Here is a 23627-nt window from a genome sequence, read left to right on the forward strand (position 1 = left end):
CCGTGCTTACAATGTCCTCACCAGTTGGTTGGCTATCTCCAATATCACCCCGCTCTGGTACGTCTGAAGGTTGTTCCTCCGGTGCACTTAAAGCTACACTAACCACGTGCGTCGCGTACACATATGGTTTCATTAAGTTCGTATGGTATGTCCGAACGAACTCTACCGTGGTGTCTGAAAGCTTCCGCAATATCTTAAATGATCCATTAGAATGGACTTGCAACTTGTCAGCCCTCGTAGGCCTGAGAACTAACACTTTGTCCCTTTCCTTCTAGATCCTTGGTCGCGCATTCCTGTCATAATATGACTTGGCTCGCTGCTGAGCTTCACGCTTATTACATTCCGCGATTTCAAGCGAATCCTGCAACCGCTGCAACAAGTCTAGAACATACTCTAGAACTGTCGTGTCACTTTGATTGTCTTCCCATCTCTCTCTTATCAACCGCATGGGAGAACGTAACGTACGACCGCCATCCCCCATCCCCCTACATCACCCCCCCCCCCCCCGCCCTGTCGCCACTACCACGCACACTACACTGCGATGCACGAAAGCGACCTGCGTAATTCGCCTATGAGAAGACAGGAACAATTTTAGGCCCTATCGTACACCTCTTGTGCTTTTTGGGAAACATCACTACTTTCTGTCCATGCCAGTCTTCAGTGATTGACCTCTCACCAAAAGGGGGACAAAGAATATAAAATAACTGGGGAGGCGACGTTCCTCGGGGACAGTTTAAAAGCCACCGAATGCTAAGGACTCAGGCCGGGGACACGTTTCCGCATAAGCGAGACAGAAATACACTTGTTGTGGAACATTATCCCCAGTACTTCAGTTCCGGATAACCGATCCCAGATAACCGGTAAAAACCAGCGGTATAGCAAGCTCGTTCCCAACCACTCAGTCCGGATAACGACTTTTCCGGTTAACTGAGCTACGGATGAGTGAGTCGTGATTCTAACGCTACAAGGACAATCACAATACAAAACGCATAAAAAAAAAGAATTGACGCTGCTGTGCAACGTGTGTGAGTTACGGACTGGACCCTGGGAATCTTGCATAGCGTAGGTGCGAGAAGAGATATATATTATATATATATATATATATATATATATATATATATATATATATATATATATATATCATATTTTCCTGTGAGTCCTGTAAGACGCGACACTCTCGCTGTGACACACGATCCTGGCTTAGTTTTTTTTTTTAACGAAAGCCCGACATTGCACAGGTACAGGGCGACATTACAGGACGGGGAGGAACGGGGGTTGAGGAGGTAACCGTTTCGGCCGCTTTCCTGGGTGCGAGGACGGGAAGGTCCAGGAGCTGATAAGTGTGGGTAATATTATGAGAGTTAGGGAAATTCCATCGCAGAATAGGCTCGCTCCATTTCACACTTCACTACTTCATTTTTTTTTAACTGCATCTTTCTTTAGAGCTTTGTAGTTCAGAACGTTTTCGCAACGAAACAAATGACGTTATCTGGACGAACTAACTATGAAGCGCGTGTACGTAAACGCACGCCTCAAAGTAGAAAGATCGTTCAAGGTCGACCGAGACCTTTCTTACTTTAAATACAACTGCAATTTCGGGAGTCACCAAAAACTACGTCAGTTTTTAGTATTTACCGTGCGCATCTACTAGACACCGCTGCCGTCACTGTGGCATGTCTTCGATGCCGTTGGCTTAGAAAGAAGCGTGCTGCTGCCTTAGCGACCGCGGGACATCTTTCTGAAGAGCTTCATCTATGTGGAATGTATTCCGTCCAATGTTCTCTTTAAGGTGCCCAAACAAATGGTAATCGACCGGGGCTAAATCTGGGTTGTAAGGGGCTAACATCCTAGCGCATTTCGGCCAGCGTTGATACCGTCCAAATCGCCGTGTGAGGCCGGGCATTGTCATGAAGTAGAATGACCCTGCCTGACAACATCCCGGCCTTTTTTTTTTTTTTTCGAATTGCGCTTCGCACGGCACCCTCTATCAACATGGACTAGTACTGGCTATTAATCGCGACTCCTTGCTTCAAGAAGTACGAATTGATGACAACCCGCATGTCCCAGAATAGAATTCCCATGGACTTCCGAGCCATGTGGTTCCGAGCTGTCCATGTGGTCCATTCGTCACCATATCCTGTCATTCTCCAAACTGTCTCCACCATTCGTACACTCTGCTTCGTACACTCTGCTGTGCCTGTAATATCTGCAAGATCTCTACTGGCATGACGTTCTCCTTCACAAGGAGATTGATTATGCATCGCTGTTCCACGGCTACAATGATAGCTGACGCTGCTGCACGTGCCACTGACCCGAGAAGGACTGCACTGCGTCCGCCGAAAGTTTTATTCGGTTACGTTTACGCAGTGATTTTTCTCGAGCAAATGTCAAACACGAAACACCCTTGAATCCCCTGCCTTTCTGGATCTCTATTCTGTATCTTCGCTGATGTTTGCTTCGCTTGCTGCTTCGCTTCGGCTTCGTGATGTTTTGGCTTTTGTTAGATCTTTTTTTTTTGCGCCGTGCATTCGGAAAGAGTGGGTGTAGTTCACGTTTGTCCCGCCTTAGGTGGGTGTTGACGAGGGGGTCGGCTCCGAAATGTCACACGCAGCAGGTGGTACTTCCAGTTAAGGTCAGGGGTTCAGTATGCTGCATTCACCCTCGCGTGCATTAAAAGTGCTTTAGAAACGGCCTGTGACACTTATAACAGTCCTACCTTTTGGGCAGCTTGATGTTCTCACTCTGCGTCTTGCTGTCTTCTACTTCAGGGTAGAGAAGCTTGGAGAATGCCAATGCAGCCGGGGCACTCATAATGGATGCCGTAAGCAGATGACTGGCGCTCACCTGCCGCAAAACGCAAAGGGATTTTGAAAGCAGGTATGGAATAGCGAGCAAGTGAAAAGGCTAATATTTTCATATATAAACTCAAGAATTTTACGATAATACAATCCAAACCAGAACCGTAAGATACGTCTACACGAAATATACGTTTTACTATGAGTTTTTGGGGACGATAGCTTATTGCAGTTTACTATTGTTATTGTTATTATTCACAGGCCAGGATACACAGAAGAAAAGTGGTGATGAACTGGGAATAAATATGGATGATGATGGTAAATAACGGTATGACTACTAACACACTTTAACGAAATAATTAGTGAGGAATGTTTGTGTGTGTGTAGAGGAGTGTGAATGTAGTGAGAATTTTTGAGGGCGAGGCAGAGCTTCGGCCCCATACGAAGTTACGTGTGCACCGTTGCCTTTTCAAAGCTCCCAGCGATTACGTTAGACTACATTAGAGGACAAAAGAAAGCTATGGGGTTGTTAATCCTAAGGCTAGTGCTCACTTTACTTACCCCCATACTAATGTAGGCGGCCATGACACTTCCAGCGATTGTAGCAAAGCCACCTGTCATCACAGTGTGCAATTCGCTTTTCGTCATGACAGCCAAGAATGGATAGATCATCAGTGGGGCCTCCGACTGCATCAGAGGAAAAAAAAAAGTTTCGTATTCTGCGTGATATTTGGCGTATAACTCAATAACTAACTAACTGGCGTTCATTCTTCCAACTCAACTCAACTCAACTCATTCTTCCCTGGAACAGCAGCGCAAAGGATACTGACCCCGTCGACCGTTTTATAGGACGCGCATTTAAATCGGTTAGACGTCTTTCTATAGACCTCTACCCGAGAAACATCATCATGACGTTGGTAGACACACTGAAACCGAAACAAGGCGGAAAGGGAAGGCTGGGTTTCACGAATGGGCGCCTGTTGGCTGCCTCCTATTGAAAGAAAAGTAGGACCGAAGGTCGCGTCCCTTTCAGGGACCATCGTAGTCCCTTAAGACTGTGGCTTTAGGGCGCGACCTTGTTCGGCCCTATAGCTTCCAGCGTAGTTCAACTCTACCAAATTCGTGGCGCTGTCGAACACTATGACGTCATTTGTTTACAAACAGGGAGAGGTTTATTGTGGAAGGGCGACCCACCATTCCGAGGAAGATGTTGGCAGCTGCGGTCATGGATTCACAGACGGTCGTCCCAACGGTGACTTGGAGCAGCCACCCTACCTTGAGCACCAGCCACTGCATGGCACCCAGGTAGTAGAGGATGCTGACGATGAAGCTAAAGTAGAAGATGACTGGGAGTGCCTGGAAAGCAGCACGTGGTAGAAGAAAGGTGAGTATATTTTGGACGAGGACTGAAGTTGAAATGTCGCCGATCCAACAGTTTAGGTACCGCCTAACCCAGGGTTCGGCAACCTTCGCAATCCTAAGTGGCACATTTCATTCCCCGTCGTCGATTTTTTTCCATATATATATAACATATTTGAAACAATTTCAGGGGAAGTCTAAATTAGCCTGCCGCAATTATTAAGCGGTCGAACAAGCTGAAAATTTCTTGAACTGCTACTTTTTAAGCGTAATGTACTGAAAGCTAGCATTTTTCATGGCTTGTTGCGTTCACGAAGTTAGGGTAACAGTACAACAAACACATTTTGTTAAGTTTATTAAAGGAGTACGGAGGGCCATCACACACACACACAAAAAATTCAGGTTATGACGTCTGATGAAAGTGTGTATGTCATTTTACCGGATAGCGCGAAGCGTTTTGATGCGTGTAATTTGTCTCCCAGGGAAAAAAAAAAAAAAAAACACTCACATCGACATGGCTCCGCGCGTTCACCCTTAGCTCGCCGCTCCGGGTATAACGAGGGGGAGGAGGTATGACGCCGCGTCACGGAAGACGTTATAGGGAGAACTCGTTCTGGTTCGGCGGTCAGTGGGGGTAAGCGCCATGTCCCTTTGCCGCCGTAAACCAGTTTTGCCAGTTCTCCCGGAGAATTGGGGACAGAAGGAGCGGACGAATCATGACCGAGCCAATAGCAATGCTTTTTCAGAAGCCCGAACAGCCGAGTAGCAGACGACAGCGGAGTAGCACACAACATTTCTCTGGACCAATCAGCGAGCGTGATCCTTGTAGCGTCAGCGCGAGGCCCCAGGCAGATCGCAGGCTGGTACTGCTCTCCACCGCCGTTGCGCACGGTCGCTTTTTGCGGCGTACTTTAAATTCAATTTCTGCTGTAAGTATGACTCTGTGGTGTGAATTACTTCGTATGGTGCATCTTGCTGGCCTACTTAACAGTTTTATAGGAAGAAAACAGGGTGTCAAAAATGACTTCTGTGCTAATTTAAGAGTGGGAGAGGCAACACAGGCCGCGCGCTTTTGTGTAAGGAATTCGTTTGCCCTCTGCCAAGACCGACCAGTCTTGGATAACCACTCCTCATGCACCATAACAAACAACAACTCCTAAGCACCGGAATTTCTGTCGCGCGTTTTGTCTGCGCTGAGCCGCAACAGCAGCGCAACTGGGCCGCGGGTTCCCGACAATGGCCTCACCTAAAAACAGAACGAAACGTAATTGTTCTGAGGCTAGAACATACACAGGGACACACATAACACAAGCCTTAAGGTACCTGGGGAACACAGGCACTCCAGGCACCATGAGACCTGTGATGTGTTCGTCCCTTTATATGTTCCGGTCTCAGAACATTTACTTTCCATCATGTCCACCAGATGCCGTACCTCGTACTTTTGCCGCGTGAATGTGTGTGGGAAAGGAGGATAACTGTAGGAGAGAGTGCGAGAGTGAACGCGTCAGTCAAGTAAGGCTCCCAAGTCGTCGGTAAGGCATGCCAGCGTGGTCGAATGGTCAAGGCGCTCGACGGGATCACGCACGCACCCGCACACACGCGGGTACACTGCGGGCGCACGCATCGAGAGATGCGTGGTTCCCGCCGCTGCCCTGGTTTTTAGACTACTGCCATATTTCAACTAAAACAGAACTTCGCCACATAAGTCGGTCAGAAGCGGTTGTACAGAACGATGTCTTTGTCTTCCGGATTTGTCAAAAACGGGATGAGCACGTCTTTTGGTGACACTTATACAGTGTTTGATTGAAATATGGCGATCATCGAAAAAGTCAGACAGCGGCGGTAATCGAACCAGACACATCTCGATCGCCGGACGAGTGCACTGACCACTACTCTACGCTGGCATCCCCTTTTCAACGATTTACCAAGGGGTCTCAAAGGAAGAAGAAGAAAAAAAGGTTCATAACATGATGTTCCACAAAACACGGTCTAACCGAAAACAAAGAAAGAGAAAAAAGCCGAACAGGAAACCACGGACACCAAAATCTAATAAATTAGCGCTTGGATACCGGACCATCCGTTTGATGTGGATCTACATGAGCTGCACTTACACTGAACACAAACACTGGAGCTACGCTTGCAGCCGTGGAGAATAGCTGACTCTTCAAGATTTCGGTCTTGTTCGCTTCCTCGGTGAGATTGTTTCCAAGGTGCATGCCGACACCAAGGGCGTGCTGCAGGTCAATCCCTGTCGCCAAGTGTCCGAAGACGAAATTTGCACCAGCTGAAGCGTAGCCGAGGAAGTGGGCCACTTTGTCACCTAGGCACATGAATATGGCACGGCCAGGCTTCCAGCGAAGCACTAGGAGACCCAGGAGGAACTGCAGCATCATGCCCCACATGACCTGATACCAGTTCACCTGCATAAAGAATAAACGCAGAGAGCGCTGAGGCCACGTACTATTCTGGAATACAACGTCATCCTGTATACAGACGCCAAGAGTACTTGACAGAATCCACTACTTTATCACTGGGAGTTGGGGTTAGTGCTATATAGTATCAACAACAAAACTTAACCGCGAAAGCGAGTCTTATCATGTCTTATCGACGTGCATGTCCACCATACCCACGACGGAACATTATCCAATCAACACGAATTTCTTTCCTTAAAGTTCGCTCTCCAAACATCAACTTTGCCAATATGTCGACTACCGATTCAGATTTGCCAAAGTAGGCCGTACGCAGGGGCACAGCACTTGCGTACGCGAAGACGACGTATACATGCGCGTGCTCAAAGGATCCGCTTCGGACGTGACGACCTGCAGGCCTCCACTTCAGACCTTTCCAGCCGATTTCGAAACTATCGTGTCATGTTATTCCCTGCTGACCACTCACCACGCTATCGAAAATCCCACGCGAAATTGTGGCGTAATTTGATTGCTGTTCGATGGAATACATGACAAGAGCAGACGCCGGTTGTCTAGAGTATGCTGGCACTCCCTTTCTGGAAAAAGGCGAAAACGTCATTCCCTACACCCCTAATCAGTGCACGGCCTCGAGAAAAAGGATGCGGCGGCCGTGCGGGCGTCTGGACAGCGCCTATCCCGTGCCGCCCTCTCACTCCTCCTCTTAGGGAGTGACGTCAACGTTGATGTCGTTGCCGCTGGAGCCTCTGCAGCTGCGAAGGGGCGCTGATCTTTAAAATTCGTTTGTTTAATGTGTAAGCACGTTACGAATGTAAAATAAATACATAAGCCAAGTAGATTGTCGTCCGACGCCGAACATAGCAGGGTCTGTGAAATAGGTGGGATTGAAAATTGAAATTAAAAATTGAATTGAAAATTACGGGCAACTCTGTGTCGCCCGTAATGTCGCCCGCAAGTGGCCACAAACTGCGCACTGCCCGTCAAGTAAGGCGGCAAAACTACGTTGCATGTAGACAACACTGTGTCGAAAACGAAGCAGGAAGTCACTGGGGAACAGAGATCACTGTTGCTTGACGAATTGGGCAATATTTCCCATTATATGTCCCACCGAGATGTTTTACCGCAATTTTCCTAGCACATTAAAAATACTGTTCTCTGAGTTTAGAAGCATCAAGCTCTTAATCTACGCCGTCAACATCAACTGCATGCTGCTGCTTTTAATAATATACAACAATAATAATAATAATAATAATAATAATAATAATAATAATAATAATAATAATAATAATAATAATAATAATAATAATAATAATAATAATCTGCTGCTTTACGGAACCTTTAACGCAATTCGCTTGGAGTTCTTGCCACCCAACCCGACTACTGTGCTGCAACCGATGGATCAGGGATTTACCGCTACAACGAGAGTAATTAGGACGTGACACTGCTCGCCACCCTTCATATTCTTGCGAGCCCGTGGAAGGCTGTCAAGGACGCAACGATAGCGAACACCTTCTGTCATGCTCGATTTATCAACGAAGTAGATAGATCGAGTAGTAGAAGTAGTAGAGAGATACCGCCAGCGCAAACATCACCGCGGACGACGACGGCACAGTGGACGGCTCGACATCGGCTGAAGCCCTCAGCAACTCATGCTTCACAATCCCCTCTGATTTGATATGTACAGCTCCCGTCAACCTTAATAATAACACTGGAAAAAATTGTCTGATTTCCGAGCGCGATAACCCCTGGGGGCCCTGGGTGAATGTTAAGTGAACAAAATCCTTGCGTTAAACTAACAGAATAAATTTATTCAATTAGGATTTCCTCATGGCCTCAAGGGTTGCTGTAATCGCGCTCGGGCACGAGACCATATTTTTTTCAGTATTATTATTAAGGTTGGTGGGAGCAGTACAGCGACGTTGATAGCTGTACAGAGTTTAAGTTCTCGACTTTCCAGCGGAAGGCGCCGACGGCAGCGACGAGGATGCTGATGCTCCGCCGTCAACCCCAGTGATCCTTGCAACCGCTAACATACTCGTGAATGCGTACAGTGAAAGCGCTACAGAAACTACCCGCAACAGACAGTTTTTTTCGGGCCGCCTTGAATGTTCTGAATCGAGACTTGAGAAGCAAAGTGAATGTTTGCCAGTGCCCCGTAATTTCAGCTGCTCGATAATTCGGACTATTCTGTGGCTCCTAGAAGTCCGAAAAAATCGGTCGGCGACTGCAATAAAACGAAATTATGAAATTGGTTAGGTTAGATTGGACCATTTCCGGGTACGCGTACGCGCATGCCCAGCCACGTCTGGCGTCCTTGTGACTGGCATCGAGGCGGAAGACCAGTCACAAGGACTGGCTTCCATATAACTATCTCAACAAGCTAGGACTAAAACTAGAACTACTACTAAATAACTACCTATGTTGCTCGCAAGGGTTCATGGGAACTTTGAGCGCTTTAAAGAATTATGAGACGGCCAGAGACGGAGGTAGAGGAAGAACAACAACATTCCCGGTGTGCGCAGCAGCAGCGTCAGCCGGCCAGCCATAACCGAAGCAGACGACGGAGCAATGTCCCTCAAAGTTCCCATGCTGCTTTGCGCCGTGCGCTTGGTGGCGCGCGCATCTTTTTAAAATCGTCCATTTGAACTCGGCGAACCTATGCATCCGTCGCTTTCGAATCAGGGATCGCAACCGTTATTTTCTTCGGTTCGGTTCGGGTTCAGCTCCGCAGCAGCGCAAGATCCGGGGACCGATATAGGTTTGATACGGGATATGGGTTCGATATATGGGAACCGGTTCAGGAAAGTGAATTTTGTGGAGATTGCCATGGATTAAAAACAAGCACATTCTTACGATTCTCAAACATCACAAATGTATTTTTGTTGTTGGTGCCCACACAGCGGTGCTTCACAGCAACACTGTGTGTTACAGATCTGCATTTCAGTTGTATACACACCCGTGTACACACTGTTACATCCTGCTTGGGGACTGGCCGTAATTTCACAGCCCAAAATGAAAATTTCGGTTTGCGGCAAGACAAAAACCGCGTACAAGGAAGCCCACAACTGCCAAAAGGCAGACCTGAAAACTAACACAGCTGATTGAACGCAACAGCTGCTAGGAGGAATATCTTGCGCACTTGGGCTGCAATTTGTTTTGTTCAGTTTCGGTTTCGAATTTGTTTGGCAACACGGCTCAATCCGCTGTGGGAATCGTAGTTCCGGTCTCTCACAACGCACATTACGTCTGCACCGTTTCGCGAAACGGTAACCATCTAAATTTATTTCGGTTGAGTTCCGGTTCGGTCCAACGTGAGAAAAAATATTTTGTTTTGGTTCAGTTCCGGTTCGGCGAAAAATACGGGTTTTTAGCGGTTTTCGGTTCAGGTTCAGTTTCGGTTCTGATCCCTGTTTCGAATGGGCTGGCGCCGGTTCGCAGGCGGACGCAATTCAAACGCAGTAGTCCGGACCAGGCTTAACACAGTCAGTGCATACTATGAAAGATACATATTAAGATGTGGCTGTACTAACGTGTTTCCTGTGCTTCGAAAAGACAAACCCTAGGAAGATCAGTACGAGCGCTCCTGCCACTGAGATCATCCTGCTGGCATCCTCCAAGCAGTCGTAAATGAGAAAAGCCAGGACGGCGATCCAACATGCTGCCCATGTGGCTATCCTCCTGCACGGTATGAAGTCTGTAGGTAAAGTTACGAAATAAACACTTCAGGGCAGAAATCATGATGAGGCGAAGAGAAAAATAGACAAACACACACGCAAAGAGTAAAAAGTCATATAAGCAGGGGGGATTAGGTTTTGATTCGCCATTATTTTCTTTTTTTTTTTTCAATCAATCAACGAATCAGTCAGGTTATAATATTATTGATTTTAACGAGGAAAGCTTGAGCATGTACACGAAAATTAAGTACAACGAAACAGCGAGGTTGGCGGCAGCGCACATTAAATGACTTTTGCTGCTTTGAGCTCTCGCTGCGTCGTTCTGTCCAGTAGCGTTCTCCAAGAACAAGTCATTGTCACGGGACCTGCCCACTGGTGGGCAACACAAGCACACGTGATCAGGGGCGGATCCAGGATTTTTCTGAGAGGGAGTTCAGCCTTGGCCAGCATGGTAGACACACGATCCAGGTCAATTAAACAGCCTGTGTACGCAGAAATTGAGGTGGGGGTCAGGACATCGCGACTCCCCCCCCTTAGATCCGCCCATGCACGTGGTCATATACGCCAGAACACGCGAATATAGTTCCAAGAGTGGCCGGCACCCACCGCTGTGACGCTTCAGTCGCTTCAATGTTTACGCAACACGGGGAGCTCTATTGCCTGCGTTTATTCCTTAGGATGTGGAGGCGGGAAAAAAAACCTGTAGGACAGCTTGACAGGTTCCCGTCCCCAAAGTTTACGCTTCAAACTAGCACAATAAGAAATAGGTAACAAGAAAACAATGCGCAGTTATCATACACACTACATATATAAAACACATGATCACAGTTCCAGAGGTGACTGCAACGCGAGATAATGAGATGGCTCAACTTCAATGTCATGTTCAAAGAATCTATTTAAGATAAAAGCTAGGCTGTATGAGAGTGATTGCTGACCATAATTTGTACGTAAACGCGGAACGTTTACCCATGATTATCTCTACAGGATTACCCAAGATCAAGTGCGGGATTGGTAACGAAGATAAAACGAATAAATAGAGCGTTTGGAAGCTAAAAAGAGATCTCATTACCATTTCTTTGTCCACCAATTGTGAAAAATATAAGAACCGTCGCCGCCTTAGCATTTCGGTCTCAGCGGCTTGCCAAGCGTCGTCTGTATGTGCGTTTACATGCCTTCGTAGCAGTAGACACTTTGGTAACTTTTGAAACTTACTATATTACGCACTTTTGTCATTACGCTACTAGAAAATACGCCTTCTATAGAACTAGCTTCAACCCAAACAACCCAAGAAAATGGCGGTATATATATAGTGTATTAACGAGTTTCAGTACATCGGAAGAACTTCACGAAAACGATACGATGCAGGAAGTTATCAAATCCAAGCTTCGCATTGCGATGTCCATGCACGTCACAGAAACAGGGCGATTGGCTTATCATGTTTCCCGGAACTGTTATCGTGAACACATTCTGATGCACTTAAAGCTTTTCGAAATGTCGGCGGCCCCGAGACTTTTGCTTTTCTGTATGTTCATCGATGAACATCGTGTTCATCATGTTCATCGCTGGATCTTCCTCTTTTGTGTGTGTGTGTGTGTGCTTTGGGGAACTGTCACTCAAAATATTTCTTTTGGCAAGTGCCTATTTCCTGAGAAAAGAAGTTCACGAAAATATGCGAAGCGGAGACGAACTTTCATGGTTGCTTCTGGTGTGTTATAACGTCTCCTCCTCCAAGCATATACCAAGGCAACGTTAGCTAGAGGGCGGGACCAAGGCGCTATTCCGATTGCTCGGCATCAAACCTGGGAATTGGCTCATCTGACCCTCAAGTTGGAACGATCTCTTACACGCCAGGAATGCGCGTTGTATCCTGGGGCATTATAATGGTAGTCCTAATTTCTATTTTCTATTCCTCCCGACATATTTTTGATCGAGCCCTACCCTCCTGTAAGCACCCGGTACATCGTTAACGAAAGCTTCGTACCCTATCTTGTACCCTACCCAGTACCCTATCTTGGGTGACCATGTATAACGCAAGCTCAAATCACATTTAAAAAGTCCAAGCCAAAACAGTCCAAAGAAATAGGATCACCGTAGCAACGATGCCAGGGCGATAAAGTAAGTAACAAAAGAAGAAGAAAAAAAAAGAAAAACCTCGTAATAAGCATACCATTACGTCCGAGTTTCAAATCGAATTTTACTCACACCCAATACCAATGACTTTGGAGCCATCGGTAGCCGAGACAGTCGACGGCGCCTTTGAGAGGTTTCTTGAGATGTCGCCGATAAATATGCTCTAATAATTTGAGCAACGCGTAGCCGTACACAAGGCAGGTCACAACCGTGAGAAATTTGATGTCGTGGCAATAGTCCTTCGTCTTGTGCCACGTGAGCACGATCCCAGCAGCCAGGTAAGAGTTGTACGCAAGCAGTAGCGCAATGATGATAACTGGCTTGACGAAACGTCGCCATCTCGGTGCATCTTCCAGTTGGCCGGTGGTCTCTCGTTTAGTGTTCGGCGTTTGGTCTTCAAACTGGAACAAACAATCTACTTGAGTGAAAATGCCTCCCAGAAAGTGTCGGGTATTCGAGAGAAGTACAGCTTGCATCAGAGCTAACTTAAACACCATCCCGGCCTGCGGATACACTGGTTGTGCTTAGTAGAAATAGCGGCGGGGGGGGGGGGGGGGCTGTTTTGGTCATCTCTTTACAGTTAGAGGGGGCGACCCTCGCTGTGAATGCGTTGTTCTCCGCTAGGCGCTGCAAGGGTGACTCTCTTCCCGCTTCGCGGGCCTGAGAGCTGTCCAAGCTAACTTTGACGCGAGCCGTACGGGGCAGCGGCGTCTGGTGAACACGATGGACACTAATCTGAGGCTGAAACACACAGCAGACAAACATAACACCTCGGGCACCTTGATGCTTGCGTTGTGTTCGTCTGTTGTGCGTTTCAGCCTCAGAACATCTTACTTTCCATCGTAGTTCTGGTTTTGTAGTAGTCAGGATGAGCGAGCAACGGGACCTTGTGTAGTTCATTTGTGGGAGCGGTACGGTGTCCAGGGACGACGCTTCGCTGAAACGCATCTCATTGGCGACTGCTCCGTTAGGATCGCCTGGCACATACTGACTTTCATTCAAGCATCCTCAACACCCTCTCAAACAGTCAAATGTCCGTCGGCGCGAATGATACGCCTTGCACACGTACCCCCTCGGTAAAGGGGGGGGGGCGAGGTAGCTTGCCGTTGTTGGCAGCACTCCAGTGGGCATCGTCACGACTATAGCAAAAAAAAAAAAGGAAAGTGGGAGAGGGGAGTTGAGGGCTTCAAAGTGATGTAGAGGCAGGATGACCGATACTGATGGGACGGAGGCATACTGTAGGTTAGAGGTGCACTAGAGTGGTCTTTCCGTTAGGCCCGTGTCTTGAAGAAAGCGCACGAGGCCGCGAGTTTTTGAAAGTCGTTCCGCACAAGAGCCTTCAGGGAAGAGGACGTCCCTCGGTAAGGTCAGTAGATGGACTGCCTTGTCGCAGGCCACTCTGAAACGCGAACTGGTCTTCGGTCGATAAGGAAGGAGTAAGATGAGGAAGTTAGATCGATCTCCTCGGTATAAGGAACACGGAAAGGACTTGGAACATATATCTTTTACCGCGTTTATATCAACGTACTACCTTCACGAACTGTCTCACAAAATATTTCCTCTTGAGGGCGACCGTTTCCTAAGAAAATTGGTTTAGATGAGTGCGCGCAGCGGAGGCGATCTATCCCATCGCCATTTAACATGTTACGTCAGATCATCGACTACTTTTATTGGCCGTCGACAATCGTCTTGTACGGCGAGAGGAAAAGGCGACCGCTCGACTGCCCGGAGTCATACGCGGGATAGGTGGCGCGAAATACAAACAGAAGAAGGCGGACGCCTCGCTATTGGAAGGAAGATGTGACGTCACAGATTGACAGGAGCTCCCGTCCAAGGAGGTTGAAATGGCTCCTTCGTACAGGGGATTGTGCGCTGCGCTCCTACTTTTTGCGAGAATGTGTACACCGTGGTTTCTGATCCTAATGTTTAGTCCTGTAGACCCTTGCATGCTCCTTTAAGCAGGACTCTGAAAGCTGCTTGCAGCAGTTGGTACTGTTTTCAGCACCGGCTTTTGGCAGACAAAAACACAAATCGATGCGCGCTTGGTGCTGGACTGTGTCCTTCATCTAGAGGTGCGGCACACCGCAGATAGCCGCCCGCTAGAGCAAATGCGTGGATATACCGGCTTTCGGTTTGGCACGTGCACGTGCACACACCCGGCGCGTGTTCTGGATCGTTTGCTAGTTGGCAACGTATTACAGTTTCCCAAAAGAAAAAAAAAAGAAAAAGAAGTCAATCTTTGTACACCGTTGTTTACTTTGAACTCCCTAGATTAGGTTAGAATTGGAGAAGAAGGCCGTACTGTACGTCAGTTTGTTCAGTTCAATGGAAACAACGAGCATTTGACTACGATATCAAGACAAAGAAAATAATCGGCGCTACTTACTGTATGAGAACTTTCCGTCTCATCACGCACAAAGGCAGGATTCGTGTAGAATTCGTCAGCGACCTTCGTGACCCTTGCCAGTTCTATATCTCTGTTCGATGGCATTGGGCTCCTCATTCCTAAAGCCCTAAAGCACAACAACCAAAGATCAATGTCAAAGCAGGGTAACGGTGCCACAAATAATAGCAGAAGACAATGGAAAAGTAAATAGCAACGGATATGCATGAACGCATTCTATATTAGATAAGGTGTTATAAGCAGGTTGAGATAAGTACGCTGGGTGGGTAACCCATGTAGCAAGCTTCCCCTTTGTGTTGACTATCTGTTCTCCTTATGAATCAATCTGATTGGGCAACGGATGTGTCGAGCCTTTTAGTGGCAAAAGAAAGCTACTTCTTTGGCGAACTTGTGGTGGCAAAAACGCGCTGCCCCTTCGACGCGCTTTCCCCTTCTCGCCTCAAACGTCTATAGCCAAAATATAAAACGTTTTTCAGAACAAACGATTAAGTTGTCAGGAATTCGATTCCTGCGGTAGGTTGTAGACGCCGTTTGCGCTATGCGAGCGACAACATTTCATCCACGCAGAGTCAAGTGGCTATAGCAGCTCGTGTTGGATTGAATGGGCCTATACTGTGTTTTATCCTTACATCTCGCATGATCATGTATGTACTTTGGAATATTTCAACCTTAAATGACGTCAGAGTGCATATAATCAAAATGCGCGCGGCGCAGGCGACTCTGAAAAAAAGCGGCGGTGGCATCCCTTCGTGCACGCGCAACAAGAAGGATTGTGAATGAGGGTCCCGCATGAGCAATGAAGAATGTTATGAGTGGTTAGCATTAACGCTCTGCGGCGCCACGGAAGAGATAGGTAGGGATCAATCAGTGACGTGTCTACCCACTGATTCCAAGGTAATGGGTTGGAACCCGGCTCCAGCAATTCGGAGCAAAGTACATTTACCGTGACAGGGTGGTAGCCCGCAGGGACCGTCAAATACGGTGTGCCGCGTGTTGGGGCTCTCGTGCACGTAACGCAAAGGACATCCCCAGGAGGAAAAAATTAACCTAGAGGCTCCGTCACGTGGGGCTCCGCTAACGCTTCGCAAAAAGTGGCCAATACAGTAGGGCCCCTCGCAGAAGGCGAAGGCAGCCGGGCGCTCCCTCGGAGCATAATATGACGTCAAAGTTCTCAGAAATAAAAATTAATTTTCTCTATCTTTCGCGTCACGTAGAGGCAATATATTTCGCAGGGATGTAAAATAATGAGAAGATGTCAATAAGATAAGTTTGGTCGGATTCTGAAGACACGATATTTAGTCCGTAGTGGCCCTTTAAAAATTAAAATATTATAAAATTAATTTTCTCCATCTTTCGCGTCAAGTAGAGGTAAAATATTTCGCAGGAATGTAAAGTGAGACAAGAAGATTTCAATAAGATAAGTTTGGTCGGATTCTGAAGACGCGATGTTTAGTCCGCAGTGGCCCTTTAAAAATTAAAATATTAAAAAATGAATTTTCTCTATCTTTCGCGTCACGTAGGAACAAAATATTTCGCAGGAATGTAAAATGAGACAAGAAGATTTCAATAAGATAAGTTTGGTCGGATTCTGAAGACGCGATGTTTAGTCCGCAGTGGCCCTTTAAAAATTAAAATATTAAAAAATGAATTTTCTCTATCTTTCGCGTCACGTAGGAACAAAATATTTCGCAGGAATGTAAAATGAGACAAGAAGATTTCAATAAGATAAGTTTGGTCGGATTCTGAAGACGCGATGTTTAGTCCGCAGTGGCCCTTTAAAAATTAAAATATTAAAAAATGAATTTTCTCTATCTTTCGCGTCACGTAGGAACAAAATATTTCGCAGGAATGTAAAATGAGACAAGAAGATTTCAATAAGATAAGTTTGGTCGGATTCTGAAGACACGATATTGAGTCTGTAGTGGCCCTTTAAAAATTAAAATATTATAAAATGAATTTTCTCTATCTTTCGCGTCACGTGGGGGCAAAACATTTCGCAGGAATGTAAAATGAGACAAGAAGATTTCAATAAGAGAAGTTTGGTCGGATTCTGAAGACACGATATTTAGTCCGTAGTGGCCCTTTAAAAATTAAAATATTAAAAAATGAATTTTCTCTATCTTTCGCGTCACGTAGGGGCAAAACATTTCGCAGGGATGTAAAATGAGACAAGAAGATTTCAATAAGATAAGTTTGGTCGGGTTCTGAAGACACGAGATTTGGTCCGTAGTGGCCCTTTAAAAATAAAATATTAAGGAATGTTTAGTCTCCCAAACAATTCTTCTGTTGCAACCTCTGCGGGTGACTGTATAGTAAGGCGTGGGAAATGCGACGGGTGCATTGGGGGCGGTGGGGATGAGCCAGTTGTTTCATGCCGAGAGAGTCGCGACGAGATGTTAATAGATAATTTTAGCAGACAGTTGATAGGCGTGGCTTGCGTCGTACCGTATCTACCGGAACCAATCGGTGCATAAGATTCTGAGTCACGCGCCACTGCGATTGGTTGCGATAGGCACGATATCCTTATCAATGGCGTACTAAAAGTCACTAATACCGCAGCAGAACGCAAGGAGTTCGCCCGAGCTGAGCTTTCCCCAACACGCATCGAGCAGCAACCTGGAACCAATTGCCGTTCAGCGCTTGGGTGCTGAAGCGCTTGTCCTCCTTTGTGTGAGATGCATATCAACATGGGCGTGGAAAACATGGACTACATGGAGGTAGCAAGAAAGAAAGATGCAGGATTAATCACACTTTAACACTTTAATTACGTCCAAACTAACTGCAGTTTGCGTTACGGCGAACTCAATCGTGGACTTCCTTTCTACAAAGGCCAGCCTCCACGAAGCGAATTTTTTGCAACTAATAGTGAATTCAGCTGGTCGTGCACGCTTCAGTGCTTCAGTGCACGCCATTGTAGAGCGCCGGTGTAGGGCCCCTGCAGGGAAACTGTGCCAGTGCTGGTTTACACTGATCAGCCCAGCAGATCATGCTAGATAGTGCCCATGCAAAACTCATGTAACTGATACAACTGACGAGTCGCGGCCGCAGGACAACCACTTTAATAACCACATTACACTTAAAATGCATGACACTGGCGGCCATGTTGAGCAAGTGGAAACCTGTAAACCATGGAAAGGAGGGTGAGAAGGAGCGGAAAGCGGAACTTGAGAGCTCGCGTCCCGGTCTACACCGCCGATATGCTCAATGACCTGCACGGATTCAGTGCTCGCGAGCGCACACTGCACGCGAATGACCAGCGGAGCATGTTGCATGTTGCCCTGAAACGACCTGCACGCTCGAGCCAGCCAGTGCAACTTTTTCTGCACGAAAACGACCAGCCGAATTCGCTATCAGTTCGCGCGGCAGGCTTTCACGCGCGTTCCGCTGGCAGTTGTTCGCCGGCATCAGCTCTATATGGGACGAAAAACTAGCAGACGGCGTCGGATAACCTTGCTGTGACATCGCTGTAACCATAGTATGCTGAGCGGCCTATCCGAAGCATTGCAGGCGAGTGCCCACGATTGAAGCCGGTCGCGTGACCTTTGACAGCACGCAATTGACGCACACCAGACGGGTTCTCGTTGAAGTACGACCACAAGCTTGGTATTCACGTGTGTAGCTATTTTCGGAGTCAAAGTTTTTTGAAGGTACCCAAGCAGCAAAATGTACTGAAAGTCGAGTGCAATAGGGGTGGACGGGTAGGTGGAAGGCCCTGAAGAGACTCGTGAAACTAAAGAACATTGCTAAGACACATACCGTCCACCCCTATTGCACTCGACTTTCAATACATCGTGCTGCTTGGGTAGCCTGCTCGTCTGGATAGTAAAGTATTTTATTTGCCTCGAAGTATTTGTACTAAAGCCACGTCACACCCTGACATGACGGCTGTCATGTTACCTAGTCCATGTGCGATGCTAGTGAAGTGCCGTGTGCACGCTGTGAACAGCGCATGTGATCTCGAAGGCTCCCCGAGCAGCCCAATGTACTCAAAGTCGAGTGCAATAGTGGTGGACGGGTGGGTGGAAGGCTTTGAACGACTCCTGAAACTAAAGAACATTGATAAGACACATACCGTCCACCCCTATTGCACTCGAGTTTCAGTACATTGGGCTGCTTGGGGCGGTGCGCGGTGGTCGCTCATCTTTATCTGTGGGATGATAAACAGCAGTCTATCAAACAAGCACGCTTTTGATTGCCTTTATATATACATAGCACACACGAAAAGGATGAGGTGACTTGCCTATTGACTGCTTCCAAAGCAAGCACAATATACTGAAGGTCGAGTGCAATAGGGGTTCTTCTTACTTTTATCAACGGACCGTGCTTTTATCACACTCGACGTGCTTGATGGCAGTTTTACTAGTGCATTTGTTTTACGCAGTAAGAAGGGGTACCCTTCACAAACTTATTGAGTTGTTCTTTGCGCTTTTTTTCTTCCGCTGAGCTTTTTGCTTAGTCATGGAGGGCAAAAAGTATGAACGTCCGCCCTTTTTCTACTTTCCAGGCCCATGCATAGGTCATGAAACGTGCACTTGTTTATTGGCGACTGTTTGCATGCTAACTTCTGAACTGTTATGTTGTTGTCGAACTCAGGAAGGTGCAAGTGCTCCTCAATGGCGCAACCCAGTTTAATCTTTTTCGCTAGATTAATGCGTAAAATTCTCCGTTCGTTGTTTTCAATGTCCACTTGTATTTTCTGTGTACAGTCTCTGTGCATCACGCCTGCGTTTACTGGACGCGTTGAAAACGTTTAGTTTGCCGCGCTGGAGCTGGACAGAGAATTAAACCCCGTTCATTGGCAAGGATTTGGTTGCAGACACAGGATCGTAACTGCTTTATGATCAGTGGCCATTGTGTTTCACAATAGCATAAAAGCATCGATTATGTCTCATTGGCCTTTCTTTATAACATGCTGTCAGTACAAATACGGTTCTGCTAATCGAGCAGCAAATTAGCACTCAGGATTCGCGAAATTTAATGGCTGCAACTACACTCGCAAAAATGAACTTCACCGCATAGCACGTCTACCAGCCAACCCATCATCTCGAATAGTATCGTTATCTGCCCTGATTTGTTGAAAACGAGAGGCGTACATCATTTTTGTGACACTTATGCTGTTCATAATTGTCACAAAAAAGGCGTACGCCTCCCGTTTTCAACAGATCACTGCAGATAACGATATCATTCGAGACGATATTTGGGTAGAGGCATGCTATGCAGTGACGTTCATTTCGGTATATGTGTATGTGAGGTGTATGGTTCGCGAACAATAGCAGGGCGATTGCTCCTTCTTTTGTCACTTTACATTACCATGACACGGGAAATCATACGACGCATCTTATGTAACGAGACTTCATGCAAGAATAATTGCAATGTATATCACTAACAGCTGCCATTCGTGTACTTTGTAATGTTCATATATGGTTGAGTTCAGTGTACACTGCAACGCACTGTACATATGTGCTAAGCAACGTATGTGAACATATTTTGTGTGTTAGCAGAATGGAACACAAATATACAAATTTCGTGACCGGGACAATGATTATCGTAATATAAAAAGGCAACATTTTCCATTCAGTCATTGTGAAGCATGCAACACTGTTTTATGCGTCATTCCACATATACAGAGGGGACGCAACGTCTTGAATTCCAGCCCTGACCTTTGGACGCCAGATCCCAACCAGCATCCCCTCCCATCCAGCACCGCCACCCTCATGCCCTGGTCCCAAAAATTCTAGGCAATCTGAATGAAGGCGGTCACAGCGGACGATAACCAGAGAGCTTTTGAAATTGTATGTGCGGGGCTGTGGGGGTGCAGCTTTCGGTTCTACAGCTCATGACATACATGAGACTGAGAGTTGTGTAAAACATCCTGGAACTCGGGAGCACTTTGAGGTCATGTCGTCGTGGGTTCTACCGAAGCAACCGACAATGCTTGCAATTTGATCGGGTGAGGAAAAGGGCTTTAACACTTTTGGCGCTTCACCTCCATAACAATTTTGCGCCCTTTCACAAATTCAGGGGTTCTTCAGCAGCCCCTGTGGCCCACTTCCGCCACCGCTGCACACATGTATGCACTGCTGAGTGTGACCAATTAGATAAATGAATTAATTACAACAAGGAGAGAAATGGTAAACGGTGGTGAGCGGTAACGGTAATGGTGACGGAACTAAAAACGGTATATCACCGAAATTACAACTGGTAGTATATACCGGGTGTTTCAGTTACATCCCCGGGCTAAATAATTCGCGAACGGGTGCACCAATCCACGAACTTTCTTTTTTGCAAGTATCTGTCCGATACCACCTACAAGCTGCACATCGTGTGAAGGAGTGGGACGCGCTCATTATTAAAATTAAAATGCAAATGAGTTTCGTAAAAAAGCGTAACTTCTAAAGCAGGGCGCTGTCGGCATTAAAATGGGTGCTACCCGTTTTGGGACCTTCAGTGGACACCTTTTAGAGAAAAATCTGCCACCGAAGCGGGTCATTTGTTGCAGTAATTAATTGGTTTCGGTTTACGTATTTTTGTCGCGGCTGGTCGCGGCGAAGCGCAAAAGGACGCTCTTTCACTCCCATATCCATCAATGAATTACGCCCTTACACCAATGATTGACACCAACGAAATACGCCCTTTTGCGCTTCGCCGCGACCAAAAACGGGGTAACGGAATACCGGTACCTGCTACTCCACGAAAAGGTCGCGCAATACTAACGCAATACTACACATTTTAAAAAGTAACGCGCTACCGCTACCAAACAAAAGTAACATAAATACTATGGCGCTGTGTTTCCGCTACTGTTAACCCTTCTCAAGGCAACACCTTATCACAGCATCTCGTTCCTGAATCTGTCTATAGGGACGGTGCAATATTTATGTTCCCTCACATAGCATACAGCATAAGGAATGCCACTACTTACAGCCAAGACATATTATTTCACATTGATCTTGACCTTGAGATGATGCGTATATATTTTCGACATAATTTAGTGCACATAGAGCATATGTGTATTTAATAATTTTCTCGTCCTCAGAATGTTTCGAACACCAGCTGAGCACTTGAAAAGTCAGTGAAGTAATAGTTTTTTTTTCTTTTTTGTTGAGGGGGAGAATCTTTGTTAGGAGAATCAGAACACGGCGGGAGAGGAGTTCAATTTCTCGTCTTTGTCTTTAGTAGACGATTTTAAAAAGATGCGCGCGCCACCGAGCGCACAGCGCAAAGCAGCATGGGAACTTTGAGGGACGCAGTCCTGTCGGTCTATTTCAGGTATAGTTCACCCTGGCTGACGCTGGCTGCTGCGCACACCGGGAATGTTGTTCTTCTTCTACCTCAGCCTCTGGTCGTCACGTAATGGTTTAGGGCGCTATAATTTCCCATGAGCCCTTGCGTGCCGCAGGTGGCGCTTGCTTTTCAGGTCTGTTGGCGGTGCGTATGGTGTGCAATGACTACGGCGATATTTCGTTGCGTTTCGGATATAGTTTCGTACCCCTGTTCCTAAAGACACAACGCTTTGTTTCTCTGCATCAAAGTCGAAAAACACATTTTGAAATGTGCTGTTAAAACGCTCACCCTAGTTTTGAAGCTGATTGTGTGACGGAAACTAGCTTCATAGCCCATATATTATTAAAAGTTGCATATATATCACAAATGAAAATCTAGAATATTTGAACCTTACAAATGAAAGGAGATGACATAATTCGATGTAATGACCGGTGACGCCTATGTGGTATCTAATGGTCCCGTGGCTCCCGTGGCTCAGTGGTTAGCGTGCTGGCCATGTCACGTCAAGACTGGGAGGTACCCGGGTTCGAATCCCGGTGCCGGCTGTGCTGTCTGGGGTTTTTCCTGGGTTTTCCTCAGACGCTTTCAGACATATGTCGGCACAGTTCCCTCAAAAGTCGGCCCAGGACGCACATTCCCCCAGCGTGAGTCGTGACGTTGCCCACATACGTGAGGCCGTCAACGGCAAGCCCTATCACCACCACCTCTAAAGCTCACGATGGTGATGTGATAACGTAAAAAAAATGGGGACGTGAGTTACGACAAAATCGTAAGCTGATGACTTCAAACTCTCCCGGAATGCTGCTTACATTGACGCCAGGAATTATGAACTATTTCTGCCAACTTTCAACTAATTTTTCGTACTCGTGCTTTAACGGAATAGACATAAGTTGTCAGCGATTAAGCGCTTGTAGTACACCCTTCTTTTCTAAGAGTGTAGGAATGTTATCATGCTATGTTAAAAATATGTGGAGACCACATTCAGACACCGCATCTCACTTTAATATGTGAGGCAAAAGATGGACTGCGGTCATCCACACGGAGATTGCGAAACGTCGAAGTTGGCTTGGCAGACTTTCTCTTGCCATTAGGAAGTTTTAGTTCCCACTACGATAACACGCCGATCGATACGATCTCGGAAAAACAGATACGACTCACGAGTCAGTGGGAATGATTCGTAAAGCGCTTGTCCGCAGTTTTAGTTTGCAGACGAAGAGTCACCGAGAACGACCCACCGATACGGAAAATCAAGCGGGACGCCATCTGTTCGCACAAATCTTAACTTCGTTTACTAGTATCCAATTACATTATGCGCATGAAACGCGTGTTACAAGCATTTGTAGCAATGGTTGTGGAAATGTCAGAAGAGCTTTGAGCGCAGAGCGTTGCTGGGCTGGATTGGGCCAGGGACCAAGGAATTTCGATAGGGAGAAAGAGCGAGAGTCCAGCTGACGAAGATACTCGGAGTGTGTGGTTCGGGAAGGTTAGTAGTGAGGGCAATGAAGAAGAATATGCTCCAGGTCCTCAAGAGCACCACAGTGGCAGCAGGTGGGAGAGT

At 46.7% G+C, this 23627-nt stretch overlaps 1 protein-coding gene across 3 annotated transcripts in view; it reads right to left on the bottom strand.

The window, feature by feature from the left end:
• Positions 1-23627, bottom strand: part of LOC135366454 (sodium/nucleoside cotransporter 2-like) — a 46157-nt gene that overhangs the window by 16121 nt on the left and 6409 nt on the right. Inside the window, exons 2-9 of one of the 3 annotated variants that reach the window (XM_064599163.1) lie at positions 18686-18834; positions 14771-14897; positions 12457-12785; positions 10111-10258; positions 6266-6574; positions 3990-4151; positions 3357-3482; positions 2717-2844 (exon numbers count right to left, since the gene is read on the bottom strand). In XM_064599163.1, coding sequence (XP_064455233.1) covers positions 2717-2844; positions 3357-3482; positions 3990-4151; positions 6266-6574; positions 10111-10258; positions 12457-12785; positions 14771-14887 — 1319 coding nt within the window. In that variant the 5' untranslated portion in view covers positions 14888-14897; positions 18686-18834. Of the gene's footprint in view, positions 1-2716; positions 2845-3356; positions 3483-3989; positions 4152-6265; positions 6575-10110; positions 10275-12456; positions 12786-14770; positions 14898-18685; positions 18835-23627 lie in introns of those variants that run through there. The other 2 variants (XM_064599162.1, XM_064599164.1) reach the window with 2 other exon arrangements.

This window comes from Ornithodoros turicata, chromosome 8 (genome assembly GCF_037126465.1).
Source record: "Ornithodoros turicata isolate Travis chromosome 8, ASM3712646v1, whole genome shotgun sequence".
In the NCBI taxonomy this organism is placed as follows: Eukaryota; Metazoa; Arthropoda; class Arachnida; order Ixodida; family Argasidae; genus Ornithodoros; species Ornithodoros turicata.